At 49.2% G+C, this 24,362-nt stretch overlaps 2 protein-coding genes across 4 annotated transcripts; one reads left to right on the top strand and one right to left on the bottom strand.

Annotated features, from left to right (window-relative positions):
- Positions 1–930: 930 nt before the first annotated feature.
- Positions 931–17,216, bottom strand: CCS (copper chaperone for superoxide dismutase). 3 transcript variants are annotated; one of them, XM_003419557.4, is made up of 8 exons: positions 15,834–15,967; positions 15,453–15,525; positions 9,376–9,513; positions 8,981–9,158; positions 8,526–8,586; positions 1,533–1,610; positions 1,358–1,461; positions 931–1,259 (listed from the first exon to the last, which is right to left on the bottom strand). In XM_003419557.4, the coding sequence occupies exons 1-8, from the start codon at positions 15,870–15,872 to the stop codon at positions 1,094–1,096; spliced, it is 837 nt and encodes a 278-aa protein (XP_003419605.1). In that variant the 5' UTR covers positions 15,873–15,967; the 3' UTR covers positions 931–1,093. The 3 variants fall into 3 exon arrangements, with proteins under 3 accessions (XP_003419605.1, XP_064143806.1, XP_064143807.1); XM_064287736.1 differs by lacking the exon at positions 15,834–15,967 and adding an exon at positions 14,937–15,062; XM_064287737.1 differs by lacking the exons at positions 15,453–15,525; positions 15,834–15,967 and adding an exon at positions 17,099–17,216.
- CCDC87 (coiled-coil domain containing 87) lies at positions 16,057–20,451 on the top strand. Its single transcript, XM_003419408.3, has one exon. The coding sequence runs from the start codon at positions 16,116–16,118 to the stop codon at positions 18,687–18,689; it is 2,574 nt and encodes an 857-aa protein (XP_003419456.2). The 5' UTR covers positions 16,057–16,115; the 3' UTR covers positions 18,690–20,451.
- The last annotated feature ends 3,911 nt before the right edge of the window (positions 20,452–24,362 follow it).

Consider the following 24,362-nt stretch of genomic DNA (forward strand, 5'->3'; position numbering starts at 1 on the left):
ACTGAAGCCAGATTTAAAAAAAAAAAAAAAAAAAAAAGCAATGCACTTGGAGGATCCAGAGTGTTTGTTTCCTGAGTCCCAGCAGGAGGCAGCTGGCTCAGGAAAGGCCCCGGAGCAGGGACCCCAGAGTGACAGGGGTTCTGTAGCCGCTGTAGGTTTTCCTGTGTGTCTGTCTCACTCCACCTCCTCAGCAGACCAGCTTTTTCTGCCACGCACTTGACAAGGCGAGGGCCACCTGCAGTCCCCACGTGTTAGGGATTGAATTGTATCCGCCTAAATTATATGTTGGAAAACTAGCCCCTATTATCTGTGGATATAATCCCATTTGGGAATAGAATTTTTTTATGTCAATGAGGCCGTATCAGTGTAGGGTGTGTCTTAAACCCAACCACTTTTAAGATATAAAAAGGACAGATTTAGGCACAGAAGCAAGGAAGCAGAGATGGGGGAAGAGAGATGCCAAGTCACGTGAAGCTTGCCCAGAAGCAGAAACTGAGAAGGGACAAGACCTTCCCCCAGAGCACACAGAGAGCAAGCCTTCCCCTGAATTCCGACTTCTAGCCTCCAAAACAATGGGAAAAGAGGTTTGTTTATTAAAGCCCCCCACGTGTGGCATTTCAGTTACAGCAGCACCAGGAGCCTGACAGCCTAGTCACAGGAAGAAGATCTGCTCCAATTTCTCAGGGAAAGGACTGATTGGCCATCAAGGGTCAGGCATCTGATTTGGCTCCAATCTGCCCTAGCAAGGAGGGGGTCAGGGCACAGATGTTACTGCAGCAGCCCCTCATGGAGAGGCTGATGGGGCCCTCAGGGGGTGTGTGCGTTTCAATCAGGTTTGTTTGGCTCTAATGCCCAGCGGTGGCCCGAGATGTGGTGCACAGAGGCAGAGATGGCCATTAAGGGACAGGGAGGCAGCGACAAAACACAAAGTCCCGTATGAAAAGCTTTAATTTGCCAAGGGAACATTTACAGCAACCCCTACCCACCTGCACGCTAGTTCTCCCATGGCTGGGCAAGCGAGGCCTCCCTCGGCTCCTTCTGGACATGGAGGCTGCTAAGCTGAGAGGGGACAGGATTAGGCTGAGGCCTGGGCTCAGAGGTGGGCAGGGGGCTGGGCCGGGGGCTGGGCCGGCTGCTTTCGGCCCTGGCCAGAGATGGGCCGGTCCCGCTCCTCCCAAATGGTGAGGCCATCGCAGGTGCAGATCTGTTTGGGGTTCTGGAACAGGCCAGCAGAGCGTGCGATGATGCCACAAGCCAACCTGCCAGAGAACACGAGGTCAGGGGCGACTTGTTGGGGCCCCTCAGGAATCTAAGCACACAGGCAGAGCACAGCCTCCCGCTGGGGCACATGACTCACCTCTCGCCAGAGTTTCCAGTGACCTTGGATAAGGGGTGGCTACCGCGACCCAGGTCATCCTCTCCCTCATCGATAACCAGGCTGCGGCCAATCACATCCCACACCTTTGAGGGGGAAGTGACGCCTCAGACAGGTGGGCCTGTAGGAAGGGCTCCCACCTCCTTCCCCACCTTACCTTCAGCTTCTCATCCTCCATCCTGAAGATAGCTCGGCCTTCAGCATCAGCATGCACATTTCCCAGGTCTCCAAGGTGCTGGAAGGGGACCCAGTGGGGCAGGGTCAGGCGGGGCACAGCTGCTGTCTCCTGGCTTCCCAGTATCTGATTCCCCTTCCTCCCCTTCCAGAAAGTACCAATCCTCCTGAAGGCATAGTCCGGTGGGATCAAGGAGTGGCCCAGGACTCAAGGCAGACAACTGGACACACCTTCTCCAGAGAGAATGACAGGGAGCTGAACACAGCGCCTGACAGTCCCCTCATTGGACCAGACTATTCCTCTTATGAGGCTGCTGTCCAGCCCTCTTCCCAGCCTAAAACTGATTTCTGCTCCTGCTTCTTTCCAAGCCACATCTCCAGCCTCCTGTTGGCTCTGTGAGGCCCTGGAGGTCAGCCAGTAAGGCTGGCTTCCCTGACTATCCAATGCAGCCGACATCATCTCCCGGACTCCCAGCCTTGAGGCACAGAGAAAACACAAGGGGCAAAGGGTTTGTCCTGCTCCCATAGCTGGCTCTGCCCACCTTCCCCTTGAAGGCAATATAAAATGTCATCTCCCATCTACCGAGCACCTCCTATGTAAAAACACTCTGCTAGGCACTGGGGAAGGAGTCCTTGCAACCCAATGGTTAAGTGCTCGCTTGCTAACTGAAAAGTCAGTGGTTCGAACCCTCCAGCCGCTCTGTGGGAGAAAAGACCTGGCAATCTATTCCTGTCTGCTCCTGTAAAGATTAATCCATTGTCATCAAGTCAGTTCTGCCTCATATCGACCCTATAGGACAGAGTCGAACTGCCCCATACGGTTTCCAAGGCTGTAATCTTTTTTTTTTCCCTAAATTTTATTTTGTTGTTGTTGAGAATATACACAGCAAAACATACACCAATTTTACAGTTTCTACATGTAGAATTGAGTGACATGGATTCCATTTTTCCAGTTGTACAACCCTTCTCACCCTCCTTTTCTGAGTTGTTCCTCCCTTATTAACATAAACTCACTGCCCCCTGAAGGTCCTATCTAATCTTTCGAATTGTTGTCATCAATTTGTCCCCATATAGACAGTTCTTAAAAGAGCATAATGTTCAAGGCAGAGTTTTTTTTACCAATTAAGCAAAACTATTGTTCAGTTTTAAGATGACTTCAGGGGATATTTTTGGTTTAAGGTTTAAAGATTATCTCAGGACAATAGGTTCAGGGGTTCATCCACCCTCCATGGCTCCAGAAAGTCTGTTCTATATTTTCCCCCTTTTGATCAGGATCCTTGTCTTAGTCATCCTAGTCATTTAGTGCTGCCATAACGGAAATACCACAAGTGGATGGCTTTAACCAAGAGAAATTTATTTCCTCACAGTAAAGTAGGCTAAAAGTCCAAATTCAAGGCATCAGCTCCAGGAGAAAGCTTTCTTCCTCCCTGTCGACTCTGGAAGAAGGTCCTTGTCCTCAATCTTCTCATGGTGGAGGAGCTTCTCAGGCACAGGGACCCTGGGCCCAATGGACACACTCTGCTCCTGGTGCTGCTTTCTTAGTAGTATGAGGTCCCTACTCTCTGCTAGCTTCCCTTTCCTTTTATCTCTTGAGAGAGAAAAGATGGTGCAGGCCACACCCCAGGGAAACTCCCTTTACACTGGATCTGAGTAAGGGTGGTGTTACAATCCCACCCTAATGCTCTCAACATAAAATTACAATCACAAAATAGAAGGCGACCACAAAATACTGGGAATCACGGCCTAACCAAGTTAAAACACATAATTTTGGGAGGACACAATTCAATCCATGACAATCCTTCTATGGAATCTTAAAGTGTTCAGTAATGGTAACCAGGCACCATCCAGTTCTTCTGGTCTCATGGCAAAGGAAGAAGACTGTTCATGGAGGCAATTAGGCACACATTCCATACCCTCCTCCAGTTCCTCACTCTCCTTCCTCTGTTGCTCCAGGTGAGTAGAGACCATTGTACCAAGGCTATAATCTTTATGGGAGCAGACTACCACATCTTTCTCCTGTGGAGCAGCCGTTGGGTTCAAACCACTGACCTTTCAGTTAGTAGCCAAGCGCTTAACCACTGTGCCATCAGGGCTTCTTACTCCATAAAGATTACAGCTTAGGAAACTCTGTGGGGCAGTTCTACTCTGTCCTCTAGGGTTGCTATGAGTTGGAATTGACTCAATGACGTAACGACAACAAGGCACTAGAAGGGGTGAGGCAAAATATATGGTCACTGCCCTCGAGGACCTTGCAACATGATGGGAAGCAGACATGGAAGCGACTAGTTTCCATGAAACAAGGGGTAGGTACAGCAATTAGCATGTTGTTCTGGTGATAGGACCTTGCTGGTGAGCCACAGAGACCCACAGCTGTTGGAAATAAATTGTCCCCAACCTGACACTTTGAACAGATGCAAGCTCCTGTGTTAATGTGGCCAGTTCACACGAGCTTGCTGCTAAGCCACAGAGCAGGTCACTGCTGGGGCCAACAAGTATCGGGAAGTACCAGCAACACTTTTATCTTGCCTTCCAAGGGGGTATCTGCTGCTTGCACCTGGCATGTCTTGTTATGCCTTGCGTTGGAGGCTTCAACGGTAGAAAGACCAAGATGGGGAAGTGATACAGAAGCTTGACGGGCATTTCCAGGGCTGGGCTGAGGGAGCCTGGCAGTGTGGCTTGGAGGATGACCTGGCAGCAGGGTCAGAAGCAGCAGCCGTTCCAGGCCTCCCCTCAGCACAGAGGCCGGTGGACTGGGCCAGAGGAGGGTTCCTCACCCAGAGACGCCTGTGCCCTCAGGCACTGGGGAGCCACAGAAGGTCTCAGGTAAGGACGTGGCATAATCACTAGGCTTCAGAGCAATTCCTCCAGTTCAGTGTCTGACGGGAAGCCTGGGGTGGGGGGAGGAAGGGGAGAGGAGGAAAAGAAGGTTCGAGACCACCTAGGCAACAGGCAAGGGGCATCTAAGTTTGGACTGAAATTTCCACACTGAATTCATTCCCACCTGGGCAGAACCCCAGAAGCTGCAATCTAGTACATGGCAGCCTTGTCCGCTCACCTGCTTGCTCAGTTCCTCCCCTGTCTACATCAAGGGCTTGGGACCAGTACAGCGACTGACTCCAGTCCCTGTGGACTCCCTGCCCCAAGAGGGGCCCAGGGTGAAGGCACAGGTCACAAGGGAGGCCTCCTGCCTGTCAGACACCTCCATGTCATCATTTCATAAGACGCGGGGCTTCTAGTTCTCACTCTTGCTGTTTCAGGCCTCGAGGGCTCTACACATAGCTTCCTTGGCCAGCGCTGCCATTCCGCTCTCACCTCTTCATCTGCCTAATTCCCGTGCATCTTTTGAGCTCAGTGAGGTAGATAGTCTGTAAGATTGACACCTCCTCCTCCCCATGTTCCAAACCAAAACCAAACCCATTGCTGTCTAGTCGATTGATTCACAGTGACCCTACAGGGACAGAGTAGAGCTGCCTCATAGGGTTTCCAAGGCTGTAATCTTTATGGAAGCAGACCGTCACATCTTTCTCCCACAGAGTCACTGGTGGGTTCGAACTGCCGACTTTTCAGTTAGCAGCCAAGTGCCTAATCGCTGACCATTCAGTTAGCAGCTGAGGGCTTAACCACTGAACCACCAGTGCTCCTTTCCCCATATTCACACCCTTTGTAATCCCCTCTCTTTGCCTGTGGGCTGGACTTAGTGTCACTGCCAAGGCTAGGTTACACAAAGAGTGTGACCTCAGTCCTGGACAGCTGCTCTCACTCCCGGGCTCTGAGGGAAGCCCTAGGGAAAGGCCCACACAACAGAGAACTCATGTCTCTGGCCAACAGCCAGCGAGGACCAAGGCCAGCCAACAGCCATGTGAGTGAGCTTGACGTAAACTCCCCTCCACGGAGCCCTGACATGACTGCAGCCTTGAGACTGAGAAAACCCTTAGCCAGAGACCCCCAGCCAAGCTGGGCCCCAACTACAGACCCACAGAGGTAACCACGAAGTAATAAACATTTGTTGCCTTAAGCCACTACGTGTCGGAGCAGTTTGATTTTTGGCAGTAAATAACAAATGCACTCAGCATGAGCATGGCACCGCCAGCTGGGCCCCACGGAAATGCCTCCCCAACATCCCAGAGAGGGCAAGTAACAACATGTGCCCGTTAAAAATATCAGACAGCTGTCAAAAGCCCAAAAAAATCAGTTATGTGAATCAAAACTCTGAGAAAGACTTACGAAACACACAATGTTTTTGTGGCAAACTTTCATCGAGACAGAGAATAAAAACAAGCTGGTCTGGAGGTGACCTGGCACAATTGGAGAGGTCTGAAATGGCAGAGCCACCAGAACTGGGAATGGGCTTCCTTTGATTCTGCTCAATGTTCGTGCAGTCACTCAGCAGGTACCCAGCCCTGCTTGTGGACCAGGCCTTCGAGGCTTTAGGGAGATGGTTCCCAGGCGTATCAGGCACAGCCCTTGCCCTCCAGTAAAGATAAGCACGCAAGCATTGCCTCCGACATACACAGAAATCTTCAGGGAAGAGCAACGTGGGGAGGGAAGGAAATGAGATAGGGCTGTGAAGTTGGCACAGTGATGACACTGAACTCTATGGGGCAGCAGTGTGTCATAGCGGTCAGAGGTATGAGCTCTGGAGCCAGACTGTTTGGGTTCATGTCCTCTCTTTGCCACTTCATACCACTGTACCCTATGCAAGTTACTTTTTGTGCCTCTGTTTCTTCAACTTTTAGACAGGGATGACAATAGAACCTATCCTGGAGGACTCTGCGAAGAGGAAATTAGTGAAGTCATGCAAAGCACTTTAGAAAAGTCTCCGGCATGTGGCAGCCCAATAAATCTGAGGTATTACAGGGCTTACAGGGGTAACCTGGTTGCGGGGAGGCGTAGGAGACAGGCCTTGAAGCTGGGTTTGCTTTGACTCTGAGACCTGGGAGAACGTAAAGAGGAGACACCAGTTCCCAGGATTGGGAAGAACCTGCCCTGATGCTGTCTCCGAGTGCAGGATGAATGTCCGCCACTGGAGCGGAGGGTATGGTCTTAAGCTTTGTATAGTGGAAACTCTCATGCCAACTCCCGACAACCTCCTTATATATAACAGAGCAAAACATTGCCCAGCCCTGAGCCACCCTCACAGTTGTTGAATTGTTGGTATGTTTGAGCGCACTGTTGCAATTATTGCGTCAATCCACCTTATGGAGGACGTTGCTGTTACTGGGTGCTGTGGAGTCCATTCTGACCCATAGTGACCCCATGTGACAGAGCAGAACTGCCCCCATAGGGTTTCCTAGGCTGTAATCTCTACAGAAGCAGATTGCCAGGCCTTTCCGCCTGGCAGGTGCGTTTATACCACCAACCTGTCAGTTAGCAGCAACGCATTAACTGTTGCGCCACCAGGACTCTTTGTGGAGGACTTAAAAAAAACCATCGCTTTTGAGTCAATTTCAACTCATAGCGGCCTTTAGGGCAGAGTAGAACTGCCCCATACGGTTTCCAAGGCTGTAGTCTTTACGGAAGCAAACTGCCACATCATTCTCCCATGGAGCGACTGGTAGGTTTGAGCTACCAACCATCCGGTTAGCAACTGAGTGCTTAACCACTGCACCACCAGGGCTTCATTGATTTATTTTTACAATTACCTTCCTCTTATGGCTGGATATACTGGTTTTCCTTTTCCTGTGGTAACATCAAGTTTCTTTTTAAAAGTAAATCTACTTAATTACATGAAACAACGTCTTGATTTGCTTCAAAATAATGGTGGAGAAGTGGTAGGGGTATAACTGAAACAGGACTGAGCACCGAGCTGGTAACTGGTGAAGCAGGATGATGGAGGCATGGGGCTTTATGACACTAGGTTCTCTAGTTTGGAATATGTTTGAGACTTTCCATGATAAAATAAAAATAGCCAGAAAGATAAAATAACTGTCATGGATTGAACTGTATCCCCCCAAAATATCTGTCAACTTAGCTGGGCCATGAGTCCCTCCGCCCCGCCACCCCAGTATTGTGTGATTGTCCACCATTTTATGGGATTTTCCTATGTGCTGTAAATCTTATCACTATGATGAAATGAGATGGATTGGTGGCAGTTACATTGATCAGATCTACAAGAATAGATAGTGTCTTAAGCCAGTCTCTTTGAGATATAAATGAGAGAAGTAGAGAGACGGGGGGCCTCACACCACCAAGAAAGCAGTGCTGGGAGCAGAGCGTGTCCTTTGGACCTGAGGTTCCTGCACTGAGATGCTCCCAGACCAAGGGAAGACTGATGACAAGGACCTTCCTCCAGAGCTGAAAGAAAGAGAAAGCCTTCCCCTGGAGCTGGCGCCCTGAATTCAGACTTCTAGCCTACTGGACTGTGAGAGAATAAACTTCTCTTTGTTAAAGCCATCCACTTATGGTATTTCTGTTATAGCAGCACTAAGTGACTAAGACAATGACTAAAAAGTAAACTTAAATAAAAACACTGAGTAAGAGAACAAAAAGTACGCAGATAAGGCAAAAATGACCGAGGTAGAAAGAAGCTCACTGAAAAAGCACCGATTCTCAGTGAAAAATGAAATTCCAGAACCAGGGATTGTAACCTCAGGGATGGCCTTTAGAGTTTAGCAAAAACTTTCAACTTCCGTACCTTCCTTCTCAGGAAGCTTTCTCCCACTTCCCTGCCCTCCGGTGGGGGCAGGGGTTTGCTCTGAGCTCTCAGGGCCTCTTTAGGCTCCTGCAACCGTTATCTCCCTGCACTGCCACCCCAGGATTCTCCGTGGTCTCCCCACTAGACTATGAGCTCGTGAAGGGCAGGCACTGGGCCATGTTGTATCCCCTGGGTCAAGATCACAGAAAGTGTCAATAGATATTTCTACGGTGAACAAGATAAGGCCAAAAAGTAATCACTCTAAGGCTCCAAGAGCTGCCTGCCCTGCCTCTGGGACCCTTGGTTCTCTCTGCCCCAACCACAGCCCAGGCCAACACTTACCCGGTCAGCATCCTGGGGGCCCCCATGAGACGTTCCATCAGGGTTAAAGTGGTCCCCACAGCTAAGAAGAGAAGGTACCAGATGGGCAGGGAAACAGCAGCTCACAGGCCAGTTAAGCTTATTTAAGGCCTGAACTAGGTTTCTTTCATCCATTCATCCACCCATCCATCCAACTAACAGGTCCACTCTGTGCCAGGCTTTGGGCAGAGGCACTGAGATGAATCGGACACGGTTTCTACCCTCAAGAAGCTTCTGGTCTAAGGGAAGACACAGATGTCATAGCACAACACACACTATGACATGGACACCCTCCCCTTCCTGTGTCTAGGAGTCACCTTCCATTTCTGACACAGTAATGTGGTTACGAGCAGGGGCTTCAGGATCAGATTTTGGTTCAATCCCAACTCTGTCTGTTATATGTCTAGGTGCTACAAGGAAGATTCCAGACCACTTACCTGGCACAGTTGCTGGTCAGGTCGCCATACTGATGGACATGGAGGCCATGCAGACCAGGCTCCAGGCCGTCAATGGTCCCTTCGATGAGGCAGCGCTCTGGGCTCAGCTGTAGGAAGCGCACCACACCCTGCACGGGGCCAGCACCCCCCAGAATGGCAACTGCTGCTCCCAGATTCTCTGCAAGGTATCAGACATCTGGCTGGCTCACTTGCTCACCCAGCCCCACCCCTTCATCACCTGGGGAACAGCATGGAAAGATCCCACGTACTTTCATACCTTCCCGAAAGCCGCTCCAACCCAGGGCCCAAGATTTGTCCTTACAGCCAGACTGGCCCCAGATCCAGGCCACCTCCCTCCGCAACTGGCCGAAGCCAAAGCCATAGTGGTCACTCACGTAATAGGCTACTGCCCATGCCCTTGAGTACTGCCTGGCGCCCTGTGCCCTCTAGGAGGGCCTGCACTTTTGGGCTGGGCAGGGTGGTGTGTACCAGGACCATCTGGTTCTCCAACTGCACCTCCACGCCCTGGACACCTGGGAGGAGAGAAGCCAGAGGGCAGCGGTGGGGCTAGGCAGCCCTGTGCTGGGGGCAGAGAAGTTCCCACCCCACCTCCACCAACCTTCCCATGGCAGGAGGCAAGGCAGGAAATGGCTCTCAGGTGCTGACTTGCTTGCCTTCTAACTGGGTAGCCTTGGGTAAGCGGCTTAATCTCTTGGAGTCTTTCTTTACATATAAAGTGGGGATAACACCATCTCCTTCCCTGGACTGCTTGAGTCCTTATCACGTGCCAGGCATCGTTCACAACTTTTTTTTTTAAATAATATTTTATTGTGTTTTCGATGAGAGTTTACACAGCAAATTAGGTTCTCGGTTAACAATTTCTGTACAAATTAGTCAGTGGCATTGGTTACATTTTTCACAATGTATCAACATTCTCATTAATTCGATTCTGGCTATTCCATTTCCAGTAATCACATTTCCCTGCACCCTTACCTTCTCATCTTTCCTTTGAATGATTATTGACCATTCAGTCTCATGTAGATTTTTTTTTTTTTTAAAGAAGCACAGTATTCAAGGGTCATACTTTTTATTTTATTTTATAAGCCACTCTGTTATTTAGCTAAAAGGTAACGGCACGTGACAGTTTCGGTTCAAGATTTAAAGGGTATCGCAGGGCCATAGTCTTGGGGATTCCCCAGGTTCAACCGGTCCAATAAGGCTGGGCTTTAAAAAAATTTGAGCTCTGTTCCACATTCTTCTCCCATTCTATCAGGATTCATCTACTGCGGCTCTGATCAGGACAGCTGTTCGTGGTAGCTAAGTACCATCTAGTTCCTGTGCTCTCAGAGTAGATGAGGCCGTGGTTCATATAGACTATTAGTCCTGTAGATTAGTTTCTTCTCTGAGTCTTTGGTTTCCTTCTTTCTCTTTTGCTCTGGACGAGTACAGACCAATAGTTGTATCTTAGATGGCTGCTCACAAGCTTTTAAGGCCCCAGACACTACTCACCAAACTAGGATGTAGAACATAAACTTTATGAACTATCTTATATTAATGGACTGAGTGTCCCATGAGACTATGGCCCTAAGCCTTCAAACCCAGATGGCCAAATTCACAAGTTGTTTGGTTACGTCTAAGAAGTATCTGTAACTGTGCCCCCTCTGTGGTTCATTATACATATGAATATATGTTCATGTACACACATGACCGCATATACACACATCTATATATGTATACATATGTCCAAAAAAAACCAAAGCAAACCCGTTGCTGTCGAGTCGATTCCGACTCAGCAACCTTATAGGACAGAGTAGAACTGACCCCATAGAGTTTCCAAGGAGCACCTGGTGGATTCTAATTGGATTCTAACTGCCAACCTTTTGGTTAGCAGGCATAGCACTTAACCACTACGCCACCAGGGTTTCCATACATATGTACACACATCTATATACCCATACACATATATGGATACATACGTACATACATAACCACCCACATTTTGGGGGGGGGGGTTGTTGGTGGTGTTCATAACTTTTGAAGCAGCATTATTCATAATAGCCAAAAGGCAGAAACAATGCAAATGCCCATTGGAAGATGAATGGATAAACAAAATGTGGTATATGCACGTTGTGTTGTTGTTGGGGGTCATGCAGTCAATTCCGATCCAGTGACACCATGGGACAGAGTAGGACTGCCCCATAGGGTTTTCTAGGCTGTAATCTTTACGAAAGCAGATCGCCAGGTATTTCTCCTGAGCACTTAACGGTTTGTGCCACCAGGGCATACAATGGAATATTATTTCCTCCATAAATAGAAATGAAGTTCTGATGCTTGCTACGACATGAATGAGCCTGGAAAACATTATGTTAAGTGAAAGAAGCCAGATACAAAAGACTTTATGCTGTAGAGTCCATTTATATGAAATGTCCAGAATAGGCAAATCTATAGAGTCAGAAAGTAGATTGATTAGTGGTTGGCTAAGGCGGGAGGTGACAGCTTAAGGATACGGAGTTTCTTTTTGAGGTGATGAAAATTTTCTAAAAGTAACTGTGGTAGTGGTTGCACAATTCTTTGAATATACTCAAACCACTGAATTGCATATTTAAATGGGTGAATTGCATGATATATGAATTATATCACAATAAAGCTGTTATCAAAAAAAGGGGAGGGACTATTATCATCAACAGGAGGTAATGTGCATGGAACACACACACTGTGGGCCAAGCCCTCTTATAAGTGCTTTACCTATGGAATGGTTAATTTTATGTGTCAACTAGGTTAGGCCATGATTCCCAGTATTGTGTAGTTGTCCTCCATTTTGTGATTTGATGTAATTGTTCTCCATTTTGTGATTTGGTGCAATTGTCCTCCATTTTGTGATATCATGTAATTATGTATTGTAAATTCTAAACCTTTATATGTTGATGAGGCAAGATTAGTGTGGGGTTTATCTTGAATCACTCCCTTACTAAAGGGCATGACTCAAGTCACAGCCTTACCCAAGTCACCACCTTGCTAACTAAGGGGAGTTTCTTTGAGGGTATGGCCTATATGCAATATATATGGATGCTCCGGCAAAGCTCTTTCACACTCTGGATCCTACATCTGCCTTGTTATCATCAGGTTCTTGGGACCTGAGCCAGCAGCCTGCCACCTGACCTGCCAATTCTGGGATTCGCCAGCTTCTGTAGCCCTGTGAGCCAGCAGCCTATCACCAGACCTGATTTGCCAGGTTCCACAGCCCTGCGAGCCAGCAGCCTGTTGTCTGACCCGCCAATTTGGGTTCATCAGCCCCTGCAACCACGTAAGTAAGGAGAAGCCTCCAGACTGCCACCGGACCCACGGGTTTGGAACTTGCCAGCCTCCACAACCATGTGAGGCATTTCCTTGAGATGAGTACACACATATACATATATATACACACACACATATATGCTTCACTGGTTTTGCTTTTCTAGAGAACCCAGCCTACGGCACCTATATTCATTCATTTGAAACTCAGATGAACCCTGTGAGTTGAGTAGTAGTATCCCTGTTTTGTAGAAGAGGAAACTGAGGCACAGAGAGATTTAAGAGACTTGCTCAAAGTCACACTATAGTAAGTTATGGAACCGGAATCCAAGCCCTTAACCCAAACACTCTGCCTACCCTGAGACACAGCCCACGGGCTGGGCTGGGACCCCCTCCTCTGTCCTCCTGGAGTGACACTATCTGATGTATAGTTTAACAAATCAGTTTGGCTTTCATGTGAGAAATCTATTGGGGGGGCCAACAGAGGTAGCAGGGAGCCCACAAAAGAAGTTCTTGTTTGGTTTGGGGAGAGATGAGCTAATTCTCTGCTCCCAAAGTAGGAGGGGTAGAAGCTCCTTGCAACTATGGACCTCCAGAGCGCTTCACCTGAGTCTGACCAAGAAGGCAGGCTCCCCAGCCAAGCAGCATCTGGTGAACCCCGAGTGTGCCTGAGTAGGAACCAAAGGAAACTCCAGAAGGTGAGCCTTGGGCCGGGGCTCCTCCCACTTACTCCTGGAAGAAGATCAGAGCCCATTTCCCCAAGGCCTCCGGCCTCTCAGATAGGGCTGCGCTCACTCCCTATGCATTCTGAGAAACTACACTTCCCTGCCCAGCCCATGAGAAAGCCAAGCTGTTCTGGACCAGATAACGCACAGTCATATAGTTACTGTACAATCATATAGATAACGCACGGTCATGTAGTTGTTATCTGGTACCTGAGAAGCCTGCTGAGGGCTGAAAATTGCCCTGCGTTTGACAGAAAGTCTAGCTGTCAGCTCTCTTAGCAAGAAAGTTTCACAGGAAGTGTAGGGCCTTACATCCTGGGAAAGCTCTGGTCAGAACACACCACGCATCCGTAGAGTGGCTTGATCTCCATCAGACTCTAAATCCAAAACCCTAAATACAGACTCTAAGCAAACTCCACCTCGAGGTCTGTCTCCTATACCTCCCACCAACCAGATCACCCCCTGTAAACCCTTTATTATAGACTGAATAATGTCCCCCAAAATATGCGTTGTAAATCCTAACCTCATGTCTGTGGTTATAATCCCATTTGGGAATGGGATGCCTTTGTTATGTTAATGTGACAGGATTAGTGTCGGGTGTATTAAGGAAGCAGAGATTGGGGAAAATTCATACCAAGCCACATGGCAATCTCCAAGGAACCAAGAAACAAGCAGAAAAGACAAAGTATCTTTCCCGACAGAGAAAGCCTTTGCCTAGAGTCAGCATCCCGAATTCGGGCTTCTAGCATCCTAGACTGTGAGAATATAAATTTCAGTTTGTTAAAGCCACCCACTTTCAGTATGTCTGTAATAGTGGCACTAGATAACTAAGACACCCTTGCTCTCCTAACACCTGAGATTTTTTGGGCTGTCACATGCCAGAGACTTTTGTAAAGCGCTTTACATGTCTTCACTAATTTCCTCTTCACAAAGTCCTCCAGGATAGGTTCTATTATCATCTCCGTTTAAAAGTTGAAGAAAGAGAATGAAGAACACCAAAGACACAAGGTAATTAGGAGTCCAAGAGACAAAAAGGGCCACATAAACCAGAGACTACATCAGCCTGAGACCAGAAGAACTAGATGGTGCCCAGCTATAACTGAAGACTGCCCTGACAAGGAACACAACAGAGAGCCCCTGAGGGAGCAGGAGAGCAGTGGGATGCAGACCTCAAATTCTCATAAAAAGACCAGGCTTAATGGTCTGACTGAGACTAGAAGGACCCCGTAGTTCATGGCCCCCAGACCTTCTGTTAGCTCAAGACAGGAACCATTCCCAAAGCCAACTCTTCAGACAGGGATTAGACTGGACTATGGGATAGAAAAAGACACTGGTGAAGAGTGAGCTTCTTGGATCAAGTAGACACATGAGAGGATGTGGGCAGTTCCCGTGTGGAGAAGAGATGAGAGGGCAGAGGGGGTCAGAAGCTGGCCGAATGGACACGAAAATAGAGAGTGGAGGAAAGGAGTGTGCTGTCTCATTGCAGGGACAGCAACTAGGAGTATATAACAATGTGTATATAAGTTTTTGTATGAGAGACTGTCTTGATTTGTAAACTTTCACTTAATGCGCAATAAAAATTGAAAATTAAAAAAAAAAAGTTGAAGAAACAGGGGCACAAAAAGTAACTTGCATAGGACACAGTGGTAAGAAGTGGCAAAGAGGGGATATGAACCCAAACAGTCTGGCTCCAGAGCTCATACCTCTGACCACTATGACACACTGCTGTCCCATAGAGTTCAGTGTCATCACTGTCCCAACTTCACAGCCCTACCTTATTTCCTTCCCTCCCCACGCTGCTCTTCTCTGAAGCTTTCTGTGAATGTCAGAGGCAATGCTTGTGTGCTCATCTTTACTGGAGGGCAAGGGCTGTGCCTGATACGCCTGGGAACCATCTCCCTAAAGCCTCGAAGGCCGGGTCCACAAGCAGGGCTGGGTACCTGCTGAGTGACTGCACGAACATTGAGCAGAATCAAAGGAAGCCTATTCCCAGTGCTGGTGGCTCTGCCATCTCAGGCCTCTCCAATTGTGCCAGGTCACCTCCAGACCAGCGGACTTTCAGGAACCTGGAGCGGCATAAAATGGTACAGGGCCAGGGCTGCTGTTTCCTTTGTCAAGCTACTACTGTTTCCCAAGCTAGAACTGTTTTCCAGGGAAGTCCCTCTGTAGGAGGGGCTGTGTTCAGCCTGGCTCCTAGGGCTCCAGAATATCTGAGGTTCAAGCCACCAGGACAGGCAGTTGTAGTCAGCTCATCCATCATTCAGCAAGTACAGGGCTGAGAGCTGGACTCTAGGCTCTGCCTCTGGGTAGCTGTGTGGCTCTGAGAATATTCCTTCCTCTCTTTGAGTCTCAGTTTCTGCTTTATCTGTAAAATAGGAGTCGGGTGGCAGAAGAAATTTGCCTAGCCCCTCCCAGAAGCCTCGGGACGGCCGTCCAAAGAACACTTTGTCTCTTACCTTCCACCCCTTGCAGTGACTTGCGAACCGCATCCACACAGCTCTGACAGGTCATTTGCACGGCGAACTCCAGCTGCAGGGCCAGGAGGGACGGGCCGATGAGAGCTGGGGACCGAGGTTGCCTGACCCTGTTCCACCACCTCCCCTATGACCACCCCCAAAGGCCTGGGGGTCACGCCCCACTTGACCCCTCTTCAAGCGCCCTCTTCATGATCACTCATGATCATTCCAGGACCGTAGTCCCAAGCCCGGGCACTCACACCAGGGGCCCTGCTACTCTCGCACCCCAAGATCACCCCGGGTCCCAGGCTAGTTAACGATCACCCCAGAGGCCGAGGCTCCCTGCTCCGCGAGGCTCCCATGGGACGCCTCGACTCTTACCGTGCAGGCGGTCCCGTTGTCTCCCGAAGCCGACGCCATCCCGGACCTTGTCACCGGCCACAGGACTGAGGCGCGCCCTGGAGCAGCGACGCGGGTGCCCAGAAGAGCAGAAGCCACCCTTCGCCCCGCCCCCAAGTGCGTGCGCACGCAAGGCCTTGCCCCCGACGTCTACCGGGCGACGCGCGCGGGCTGCGCAGGCGCACTCGGGCCGCCCGGTCCCTGGTTGCCTTAGTAACGGCTTAGCTTCTTCGCGCAGGGACTGTGAGCCCCGCGGCTGCCAAGATGGAGCCCCGGAAGGTGGAGTCCGAGCTCCAGCGGTTTTACCACCGGTTGCTGCAGCCACTGTCGCTCTTCCCCCGCAGGGCGACGCCCGCAGAGACGCAAAAGGTCCGGACGCTGCAGGCCCTGCCGCCCACACAGCTGTCGGTGGCGTCGCTGTGCAGCGAGGTAGCCGAGCGGCTGGCCCGCAGCGGGTTGACGGCGCGGGTGTCTCCCGAGAGCCGGCTCCGCCTCACCCAGGTCATCCTGGACGAGCTGAAGTGCAGCTGGCAGGAGCCTCCCGCCGAACCTGGTCTGAGCCGCCAGAACAACCAGAAGCTGCGGGAGCGGCTTCAGGCCCACGTGCTGCTAAGCAGCGAGCAGCTCTTCTTACGCTATCTGCACCTGCTGGTGACCCTGTCGGCCCCCACGGGCGTCTTTACCGAGCCAGCCACCCTCACCCGCCTGGCCGCCAGCCTCGCCAGGGACTGCACGCTCTTTCTCACCAGCCCCGACGTCTACCGTTGCCTGCTCGCCGACTTTCAGGCCCTGCTGAGGGTAGATCGAGCCCGCGGCGGCGTGAAGGAGCTGAGCCGCCTCAGCCCCAGGGAGGCTTTGAAGCTCTGCCCGATCCCGTGGCCTCACAGCACTGGCTTCGCCCATGTGCCCTGCTCCAGCCTCAACCTGAACTACCTCGTCCACCTCAGCCGCCCTTCAGAGTTTCTCGGCGAACCCGGAGTGGACCCTCTGAAGGAATTGAAGGCCATCCCCCAGTTGAAGAGAAAGACTCTCTGGCCGCCCTCCACGCCAAAAAAGAAAGACAGGGGTTTAATTTCCTCACAGATTGAGCCACAACCCAGCTACATAGTGACTCCCTCCGGCCAGGCTGCTCCCTCCGCCCAGTCGCCCATCTACCCCCAGCTCCGGAGAGGCCGGTCTATGCCCTCTCTGCGTGAGGGCTGGAAGCTGGCAGATGAGTTGGGCCTTCTCCCACTACCCCCTCGCACCTTAACGCCACTGGTCCTGGTTGCAGAGAGCAAGCCAGAGCTGGCAGGGGACACTGTAGCTGAGGATCTGAAACAGATGCTGAAGAAGCTCAAATTGGAGTGGCCTCGCCACCTACCGCTGGACTCAGACCTGCCCCCGCTCCTGGGAGCCCTGACCCGCCGACCGGCCGCAGGGCACCGCCTGAGGAAGCTGCAGAGGATGTTGAAGGCCTTGGAGGAGGAAGAAGCCTGCAGCCAGCAAGACCGCCAACCCCCCAAAGCCCCTCCACTCCACCCACAGCCTGTGACCGTGACTCTGAAACTAAGAAATCAGCTAGTGGTTGAGGCAGCTGCCGTGCGAATCTCTGACAGAAATTTTGTGGACTCCTTCCACGTCGAGGGGGTTGGACTCCTGTACAACCACTTGGCCGGCGAACTGGACCCCAGACTTGTTGAAGAGATGGATCATGACCACTTTGTTGGCAGTAGCACCCGAGAGGTCTACAAGGAGTTGATGAGCCGTGTCTCTACTAACCACCTCCATTTTGACCAGGGGCCCCTGGTTGAGCCTGCAGCAGATAAAGACTGGTCAGCCTTCCTGTCCTCAGCCTTTCTCCGTCAAGAAAAACACCATCGCATCATCAACCCTGAGCTGGCGAATCTTTACAGCCGGGGAGCCAACAGGCTACTCTCCAACGCTGACAAGGTGTCCTCCCTCACATCATTCCACGCATACAAAAGTTGGGACCGGCGGTCCACCAAGCCCTCATGGATGCACTGGTGGAAAACCAACCTGTCCAAGGAGGACTACTTCAGGTACCTCACCACCCAGGAGACGGATTTCCTCCACGTCATCTTCCATATGTATGAGGAGGAGGGTCTCATGGAGTTGGTGGTCCCTGTCAAGGAGTCCCTGGAGCTTCAGCACCCTCCCCCCTTACTAGAAGAGGAAGAGCCCTGGGACTTTGTGCCGGGCGAGTGGGATTGCAACATAGTGCTGCAACACGGCCTGGGAACTGCGAGGCTTGACCTCCTGGGCGGCGACTGCCACAAAATCCAGAGCCTGCAGAAGCAACTGGAGCGGCTGTGGTTCTTGCTTGAGGTCCCCCACGAGGACCGGCTGGACATGGCCATCAAGTACAGCTCCAACGCCCGTCTGATGCAGCTGCCTGCACTCATGAGTGCCTGGGAGCGGGCCCTGCAGCCCATTCAGCTGCGGGAGATACTGCTGTCAAAACTAGAGTGGTTTGAGCGGCAAGCCTCCAACCCCAATCGCTTCTTCCAGAAGTCTGACGTGGGTCTGAGTTGCCTGCTGGAGGAGAATCATATCCGCAGCCATCTGCAGAGGAAGCTCAGGCAAGTGGAGGCCTCCTTGGTTCCCCTCCTAGAGGAGATCGAGTTAGTCTTTGATGAGCCAGTGACCTTCAGGGGGCGGCGCTACCTGGACAAGATGAAGCGCGACAAAGTGGAGATGCTCTACTGGTTGCAGCAGCGCCGGCGGGTCCGCCACCTGGTCCGGACCCAGAGGGCCTCCCACCCCCAGGCAGCCCAGGCCAGGAGGCTCAGCAGCCAGCATTTAGTAGCTCCCGGGAACACTCCCATTACCCCTTGACCCGTCCAAGCGCCCTCACATCCCTCCCCGAGCCCCAGACGCCCAGCCACTCATCTGGACCTCTTGACTGCTTTGGAAGAAAAAATATGGGTCTCTACACCTGAGGGTGCAGGCTGCAGAAACATGTGCTTCCAGACTTGGTATAGACACTGAAGTTCGTGTAAAAGAATCCCTCGGCCCAGTGTTCCCATTTATATCGAGCCATGCACAATACAGCCAAAATCTTACGTATCGAAAGAACTGAGATGGGTCATCCCCTGGAGTTTCTTGTGATGGAACGTGTCAGATGGGACAATGAAGCTTAGCATTCCTATCACATGTCATTGAATTGGCTGATTAGAGCCCCACATCGAGAGGCTAAGAGAAAAGGCCCTGAAGTGAGCAGATGTAGGCTTAAATCCTGGCTGTGACTTTGGGCAAGTTACCTAACTTCTCTGCACCTGGGCCATCATGTGTCAAATGAAGAGGTTGGATCCAGGTTGTTACTTCTTCCAGTTCCAGGACTTCCAGTTCTCACATGCTGTTGGTAGAGCTAAATTTTTTTTTCATTAAAACTTTAGCAGTTAATACAAGCACATGGTACAAAATACACAAGGGACTGTACTGAAAAGTGAGTCTCCTTTCCATCCCTGCCTCCAGTGCCTCAGTTGCCCTCCCTAGGGATCACAGCTCTTACCAGGCTTTTTTTATGTATCTTTCCATTCATTTCCTTATTCAGCAAGTACTTACTGAACATCTACTAGGTGTTAGATGCTTGGTGTATATCAGTGAACAAACAAAGATCCCTACCCTTTGTAGGGTTTACATAAGCGTAGTACCTAAGCATATTGAGAAAGAGAATGTTAGAAGGTGGTAAGGATTGTGGGGAGTCAAGGGGTGCGGGCTGTAGTTTTAAATACTGCTCAGGATAGGCCTCACTGGGAAGGTGAGATCTGAGCAAAGGCTTGAAGAAGGTGAACAAGTAAGCCTTGTGGAAATCAGAGAACAGCTTTCCAGAGGGAACAGCCAGTACAAAACCCTAAGTCAGGAGTGTGCCTGGGGTGATCCAGGAACAGCAAAGTAGCCAGTGTGGGTGCAGGGAAGTGAGGGGGAGAATTGAGTCAGAGGGGTCATGGCAAGGTGCCAAGGGGCAGGTTAGATTATGCAAGACCTCAGGTCATTGCGTGACCTATTCCAGACATAGTCTCTGCTATGTGAGCATATATTTATAACTACACCAATGGGAACACACCGTACCCCCTGTGTGGCACCTTGCTTTTTTGGCCTTATATGTCTCCGGCTTATTCAATATCAATATGTGCTTTATTCTTTTTGACAGCTATGTAGTATTCTACTGTGTGTATTTATATTTTATTTAACCAGTCCCTTATTATTGAACATTTATAAACAAAACCAATGCTCTAAAAAATATCCTTAGTCATTCACTTAGCAGATGCAACTATATAGTTTAGAATCCCTGGAAATGGAACAGTTACGTATAAGCATTTGTAATTTTGATAGACATTACCAGTTGCTCTCCACAAAGGTTGTAACAATTTACACTCTGATCAACATTGCATAGTGTATTATCAAATTGATCTCTGCCAACCTGGTCAACCTGGTAGGTGAACAGTGGTATCACATTAGGGTTGTGATTCTCATTTCTCTTACTCATTAAGAGGCATCTTTCGTGTATTTAAAAGCTATTTGTGTTTCCTCTTCTGTAAACTGTCCCTGCCTTTTTCCCACTTTTCGATTGGTTTTGACTTTTATTTTCTTGATTTTTCAGAGCTCTTTATATATATTTTTTGTTTTTTTTTTTTTTTTCTTTATATATTCAGGATATTTAGCCTACATGTTAGTAATTAACACTAAGATATTACCGTGTGTAGAACACTTTCCCTGCATAATTTTTTAGACTCCTCACAACCACCTTGTGAAGTGTGCGTTATAATCTCCATTTTACAGCTAAGGAAAGGAAAGCTCAGAAAGCTTAAGTTACTTACTCCGAGCCATGAAGGTAGTAAATGGGAGAGCCAGGACCCAAGACCAGGTGTGTCTGATCTCAAAGCCCATATGTGTAACATGTAGTAAGAGAGCTGACACGACCATGCCTGCACAGGTAGCATGAGAGCCTCAGAGAGGACCCGTTTTCCAAAGATTTCCTTTACTCACCATTCGCTAATGTATAACTGGCCCAACTTCAGGTTTTTGTTTTGTGTTGCTTTCCCAATAAAAGAGTACCTCCCAAACTTTTCCCACCAAAGTGCCACTTAGAATGGAGGAACATAAACCAGCATCTTGGTCAGCAATAGAGGGATGGGGGGAGGGTAGGGAGTACAGTAGAAGCAATGCTAGCCTGAAAGGCCTGAGAAATTTTTTTTGAAGTCTACTTTTTTTTTTTTTTTTGCCCTGGTGGCACAGTGGTTAAGAGCTACGGCTGTTAACCAAAAGGTCAGCAGTTCATATCTACCAGCCACTCCTCGGAAATCCTACGGGGCAGTTCTACTCTGTCCTGTTGTTGTTGTTGCTAGGTGCCGTCAAGTCAGTTCCGACTCATAGCGACCCTATGCACAACACAAGGGTCCTGTGCCAACCTTACAATCATTATTATGCTTGAGCTCATTGTTGCAGCCACTGTGTCAATCCACCTTGTTGAGGGTCTTCCTCTTTTCCGCTGACCCTGTATTTTGCCAAGCATGATGTCCTTCTCCAGGACTGATCCCTTCTGACAACGTGTCCAAAGTATGTAAGATGCAGTCTCGCCATCCTTGCTTCTAAGGAGCATTCTGGTTGCACTTCTTCCAAAGCAGATTTGTTCGTTCTTTCAGCGGTCCGTGGTGTATTCAATGTTCTTTGCCAACACCACAATTCAAAGCCATCAATTCTTCAGTCTTCCTTATTCATTGTCCAGCTTCTACATGCATATGATGCGATTGAAAATACCATGGCTTGGGTCAGCCACACCTTAGTCTTCAAGGTGACAGCTTTGCTTTTCAACACTTTAAAGATGTCCTTTGCAGCAGATTTACCCAATGCAATGTGTCATTTGATTTCTTGACTGCTGCTTCTATGGGTGTTGATTGTGGATCCAAGTAAAATGAAATCCTTGACAACTTCAATCTTTTCTCCATTTATCATGATGTTGCTCATTGGTCCAGTTCTGAGGATTTTTGTTTTCTTTATGTTGAGGTGTAATCTACACTGAAGGCTGTGGTCTTTGATCTTCATTGCTAAGTGCTTCAAGTCCTTTTCACTTTCAGCAAGCAAGGTTGTGTCATCTGCATAACGCAGGTTGTTAATGAGTCTTCCTCCTGTCCTGATGCCCCATTCTTCTTCAAATAGTCCAGCTTCTCGGATTATTTTCTCAGCACCTTGCTTTTTTGGCCTTATATGTCTCCGGCTTATTCAATATCAATATGTGCTTTATTCTTTTTGACAGCTATTGAATAGGTGTGGCGAAAGGATACAACCTGACACACACCTTTCCTGACTTTAAACCACTCAGTATCCCCTCGTTCTGTCCGAATGACTGCCTCTTGATCTATGTAAAGATTCCTCATGAGCACGATTAAGTGTCCTGGAATTCCTGTTCTTTGCAATGTTATCCATAATTTGTTACGACCCACACAGTCGAATGCCTTTGTATGAACTCTGTCCTATAGGGTCACTAAAAGTCGGGATCACCTCAATGGCAAAGAGTTTGGTTTCTTTTTGGTTTGGTGCAAAATTTATATTCTACTCTGTAATGTCTGTTTTAATGTAAAAATAAGCCTTGCGATTACTTGCCTTTGACTTAAGCTGGCCTTCCAGGCAGATATGCCATATTTATCATTCAGATTGTGGCTTCATTGTCTCTCCTGGCATACTGCTGCATTTTCCAGAAGTGACACATAACTCAAGTGAGAAACACCACAGCAGGGGTCAGCAAACTTTTACTGTAAAGGGCCAGATAGTAAATATTTCAAGCTTTATGGGTAACATGGTCTCCATCATAGACTCAACTTTGCTATTGTAGTTCTAAAGCAATAATAGATAATATATAAGCCAACGGGCATGGCTGTGTACCAATAAAACTTTATTTACAAAAACAGACAGCTGGCCAGATTTGGCCCTTGTGCTGTAGTTTGCTGGCCTATATGGTATAGCGTCAGTCCCTTTAAAAAGCAAACACATTCAAGAGGAATAAGACAGGGAGCTTCATGCATCGTTTCCCAAAGTGTGTTGTGTGGTAAGCCAATCCTCGGCGATCATCCTAGAAAAAGGGTTCCATGGTCAAAGAACTTTGGGAAACCTTGCTTACTTCATTCTTACATCCCCTCAGAGATTCACAGTGCGTATTAACATGTTGAGAGTTCTGATAGACCTTGGAAAAATAACTTTGGCCGAAGAACCCTTTTATTTCTTCATAAGCATTAACGTTCCTGGTAAAGAAGCTTTAGGAAACGGAATCTCACTGTGAATGAGTCCATGGGAACCCCCTCATTGACAGTTCTGGGTGGGATCAGCGCACAGAGATGAGGCAGGGAGGGTGGGGTTCTAGACACACAGACCTAGTTGGAGCATCCAGGCCTCAGAGGCTGCACAAAAGGACATCATAAAGCTCAGGACAGGTTCTGCGAAGGAAGCCCCAGTGGGTCCTGGCCTCACTGGGTCTCCGGACGTTGAAATCTGTAGGCCTGCGACAACCTCTTCTAAAGTTCCAGACCCACATCCCGTAGCTGTGAGATCCCCCGTTGTTGGTCCTATCTATGAGTTTGGTGAATGTAATAACAATCATGAATGTTCATCTGGAGTCCCCAGGTAGTGCAAACGGTTTGCACTCAGCTACTAATCTAAAGGTTATCAGTTCGAAGCCACCCATTAGTGCCTCAGGAGAAAGGCCTGGTGATCTGCTTCTGTAAAGATTACAGCCAGGAAAACCGTACAGAGAAGCTCCACCTCGTAACACGTGAAGTCGCCATGAGTTAGAATCAGCCTGACCGCAACATGTTCGAGTTTTTTTTTTTAATTACGAAGTGATTTTTGCAATTATCCAACTGATAACCAGAGAGGCCAAGTAACTTGTCCTAAAATGGTAGAGCCACGACTTAAACTCAGGTCTGGGGACTTCAGATCTCTTTGCTGGGTGTCTGGCTGCAGTGGGGGTCCCTGCCCTAAGCCAACCCTTCCTGCATCCGGAAGCGTCTCGTCCCATCCCAGGAAACTCAATCCTGTTATGAACCAACTACCTGACAGACATCATGCTAAAGCACTTTAAAGATATTATTCCATCTAATCTGCACAATACTCTTGCAAAGAAAGAAAAGGCATCGTCACCTCCCTCTGGTGGAACCAGACTCTAAGATAATTGTTGTTGTTAGGCGCCGTCCAGTCGGTTCCGACTCATAATGACTCTGTGCGCTACAGAACAAAACACTGCCCGGTCCTGCGCCATCCTCACAATTGTTATGCTTGAGTCCATTGTTGCAGCCACTGTGTCAATCCATCTTGTTGAGGGTCTTCCTCTTTTCCGCTGACCCTGTACTCTGCCAAGTGTGATGTCCTTCTCCAGGGACTGATCCCACCTGATAACATGTCCTAAGTACATCAGACGAAGTCTGGCCATCCTTGCTTCCAGGTAGCACTCTGGCTATACTTCTTCTGAGACAGACTTGATCATTCTTCTGGCAATCCATGGTATATTCAATATTC

Source organism: Loxodonta africana, chromosome 7, assembly GCF_030014295.1.
Source record: "Loxodonta africana isolate mLoxAfr1 chromosome 7, mLoxAfr1.hap2, whole genome shotgun sequence".
Classification (NCBI taxonomy): Eukaryota; Metazoa; Chordata; class Mammalia; order Proboscidea; family Elephantidae; genus Loxodonta; species Loxodonta africana.

Coding starts and splice junctions, on each gene's coding strand:
- CCDC87 (XM_003419408.3), top strand. CDS start 16,116: ATGGAGCCCCGGAAGGTGGAGTCCGAGCTCCAGCGGTTTTACCACCGG.
- CCS (XM_003419557.4), bottom strand. CDS start 15,872: ATGGCGTCGGCTTCGGGAGACAACGGGACCGCCTGCACG. Junction 15,526..15,833: donor ACAACGGGACCGCCTGCACG/GTAAGAGTCGAG, acceptor CTGGCCCTGCAG/CTGGAGTTCGCCGTGCAAAT. Junction 9,514..15,452: donor GTCACTGCAAGGGGTGGAAG/GTAAGAGACAAA, acceptor CTCTCCTCCCAG/GTGTCCAGGGCGTGGAGGTG.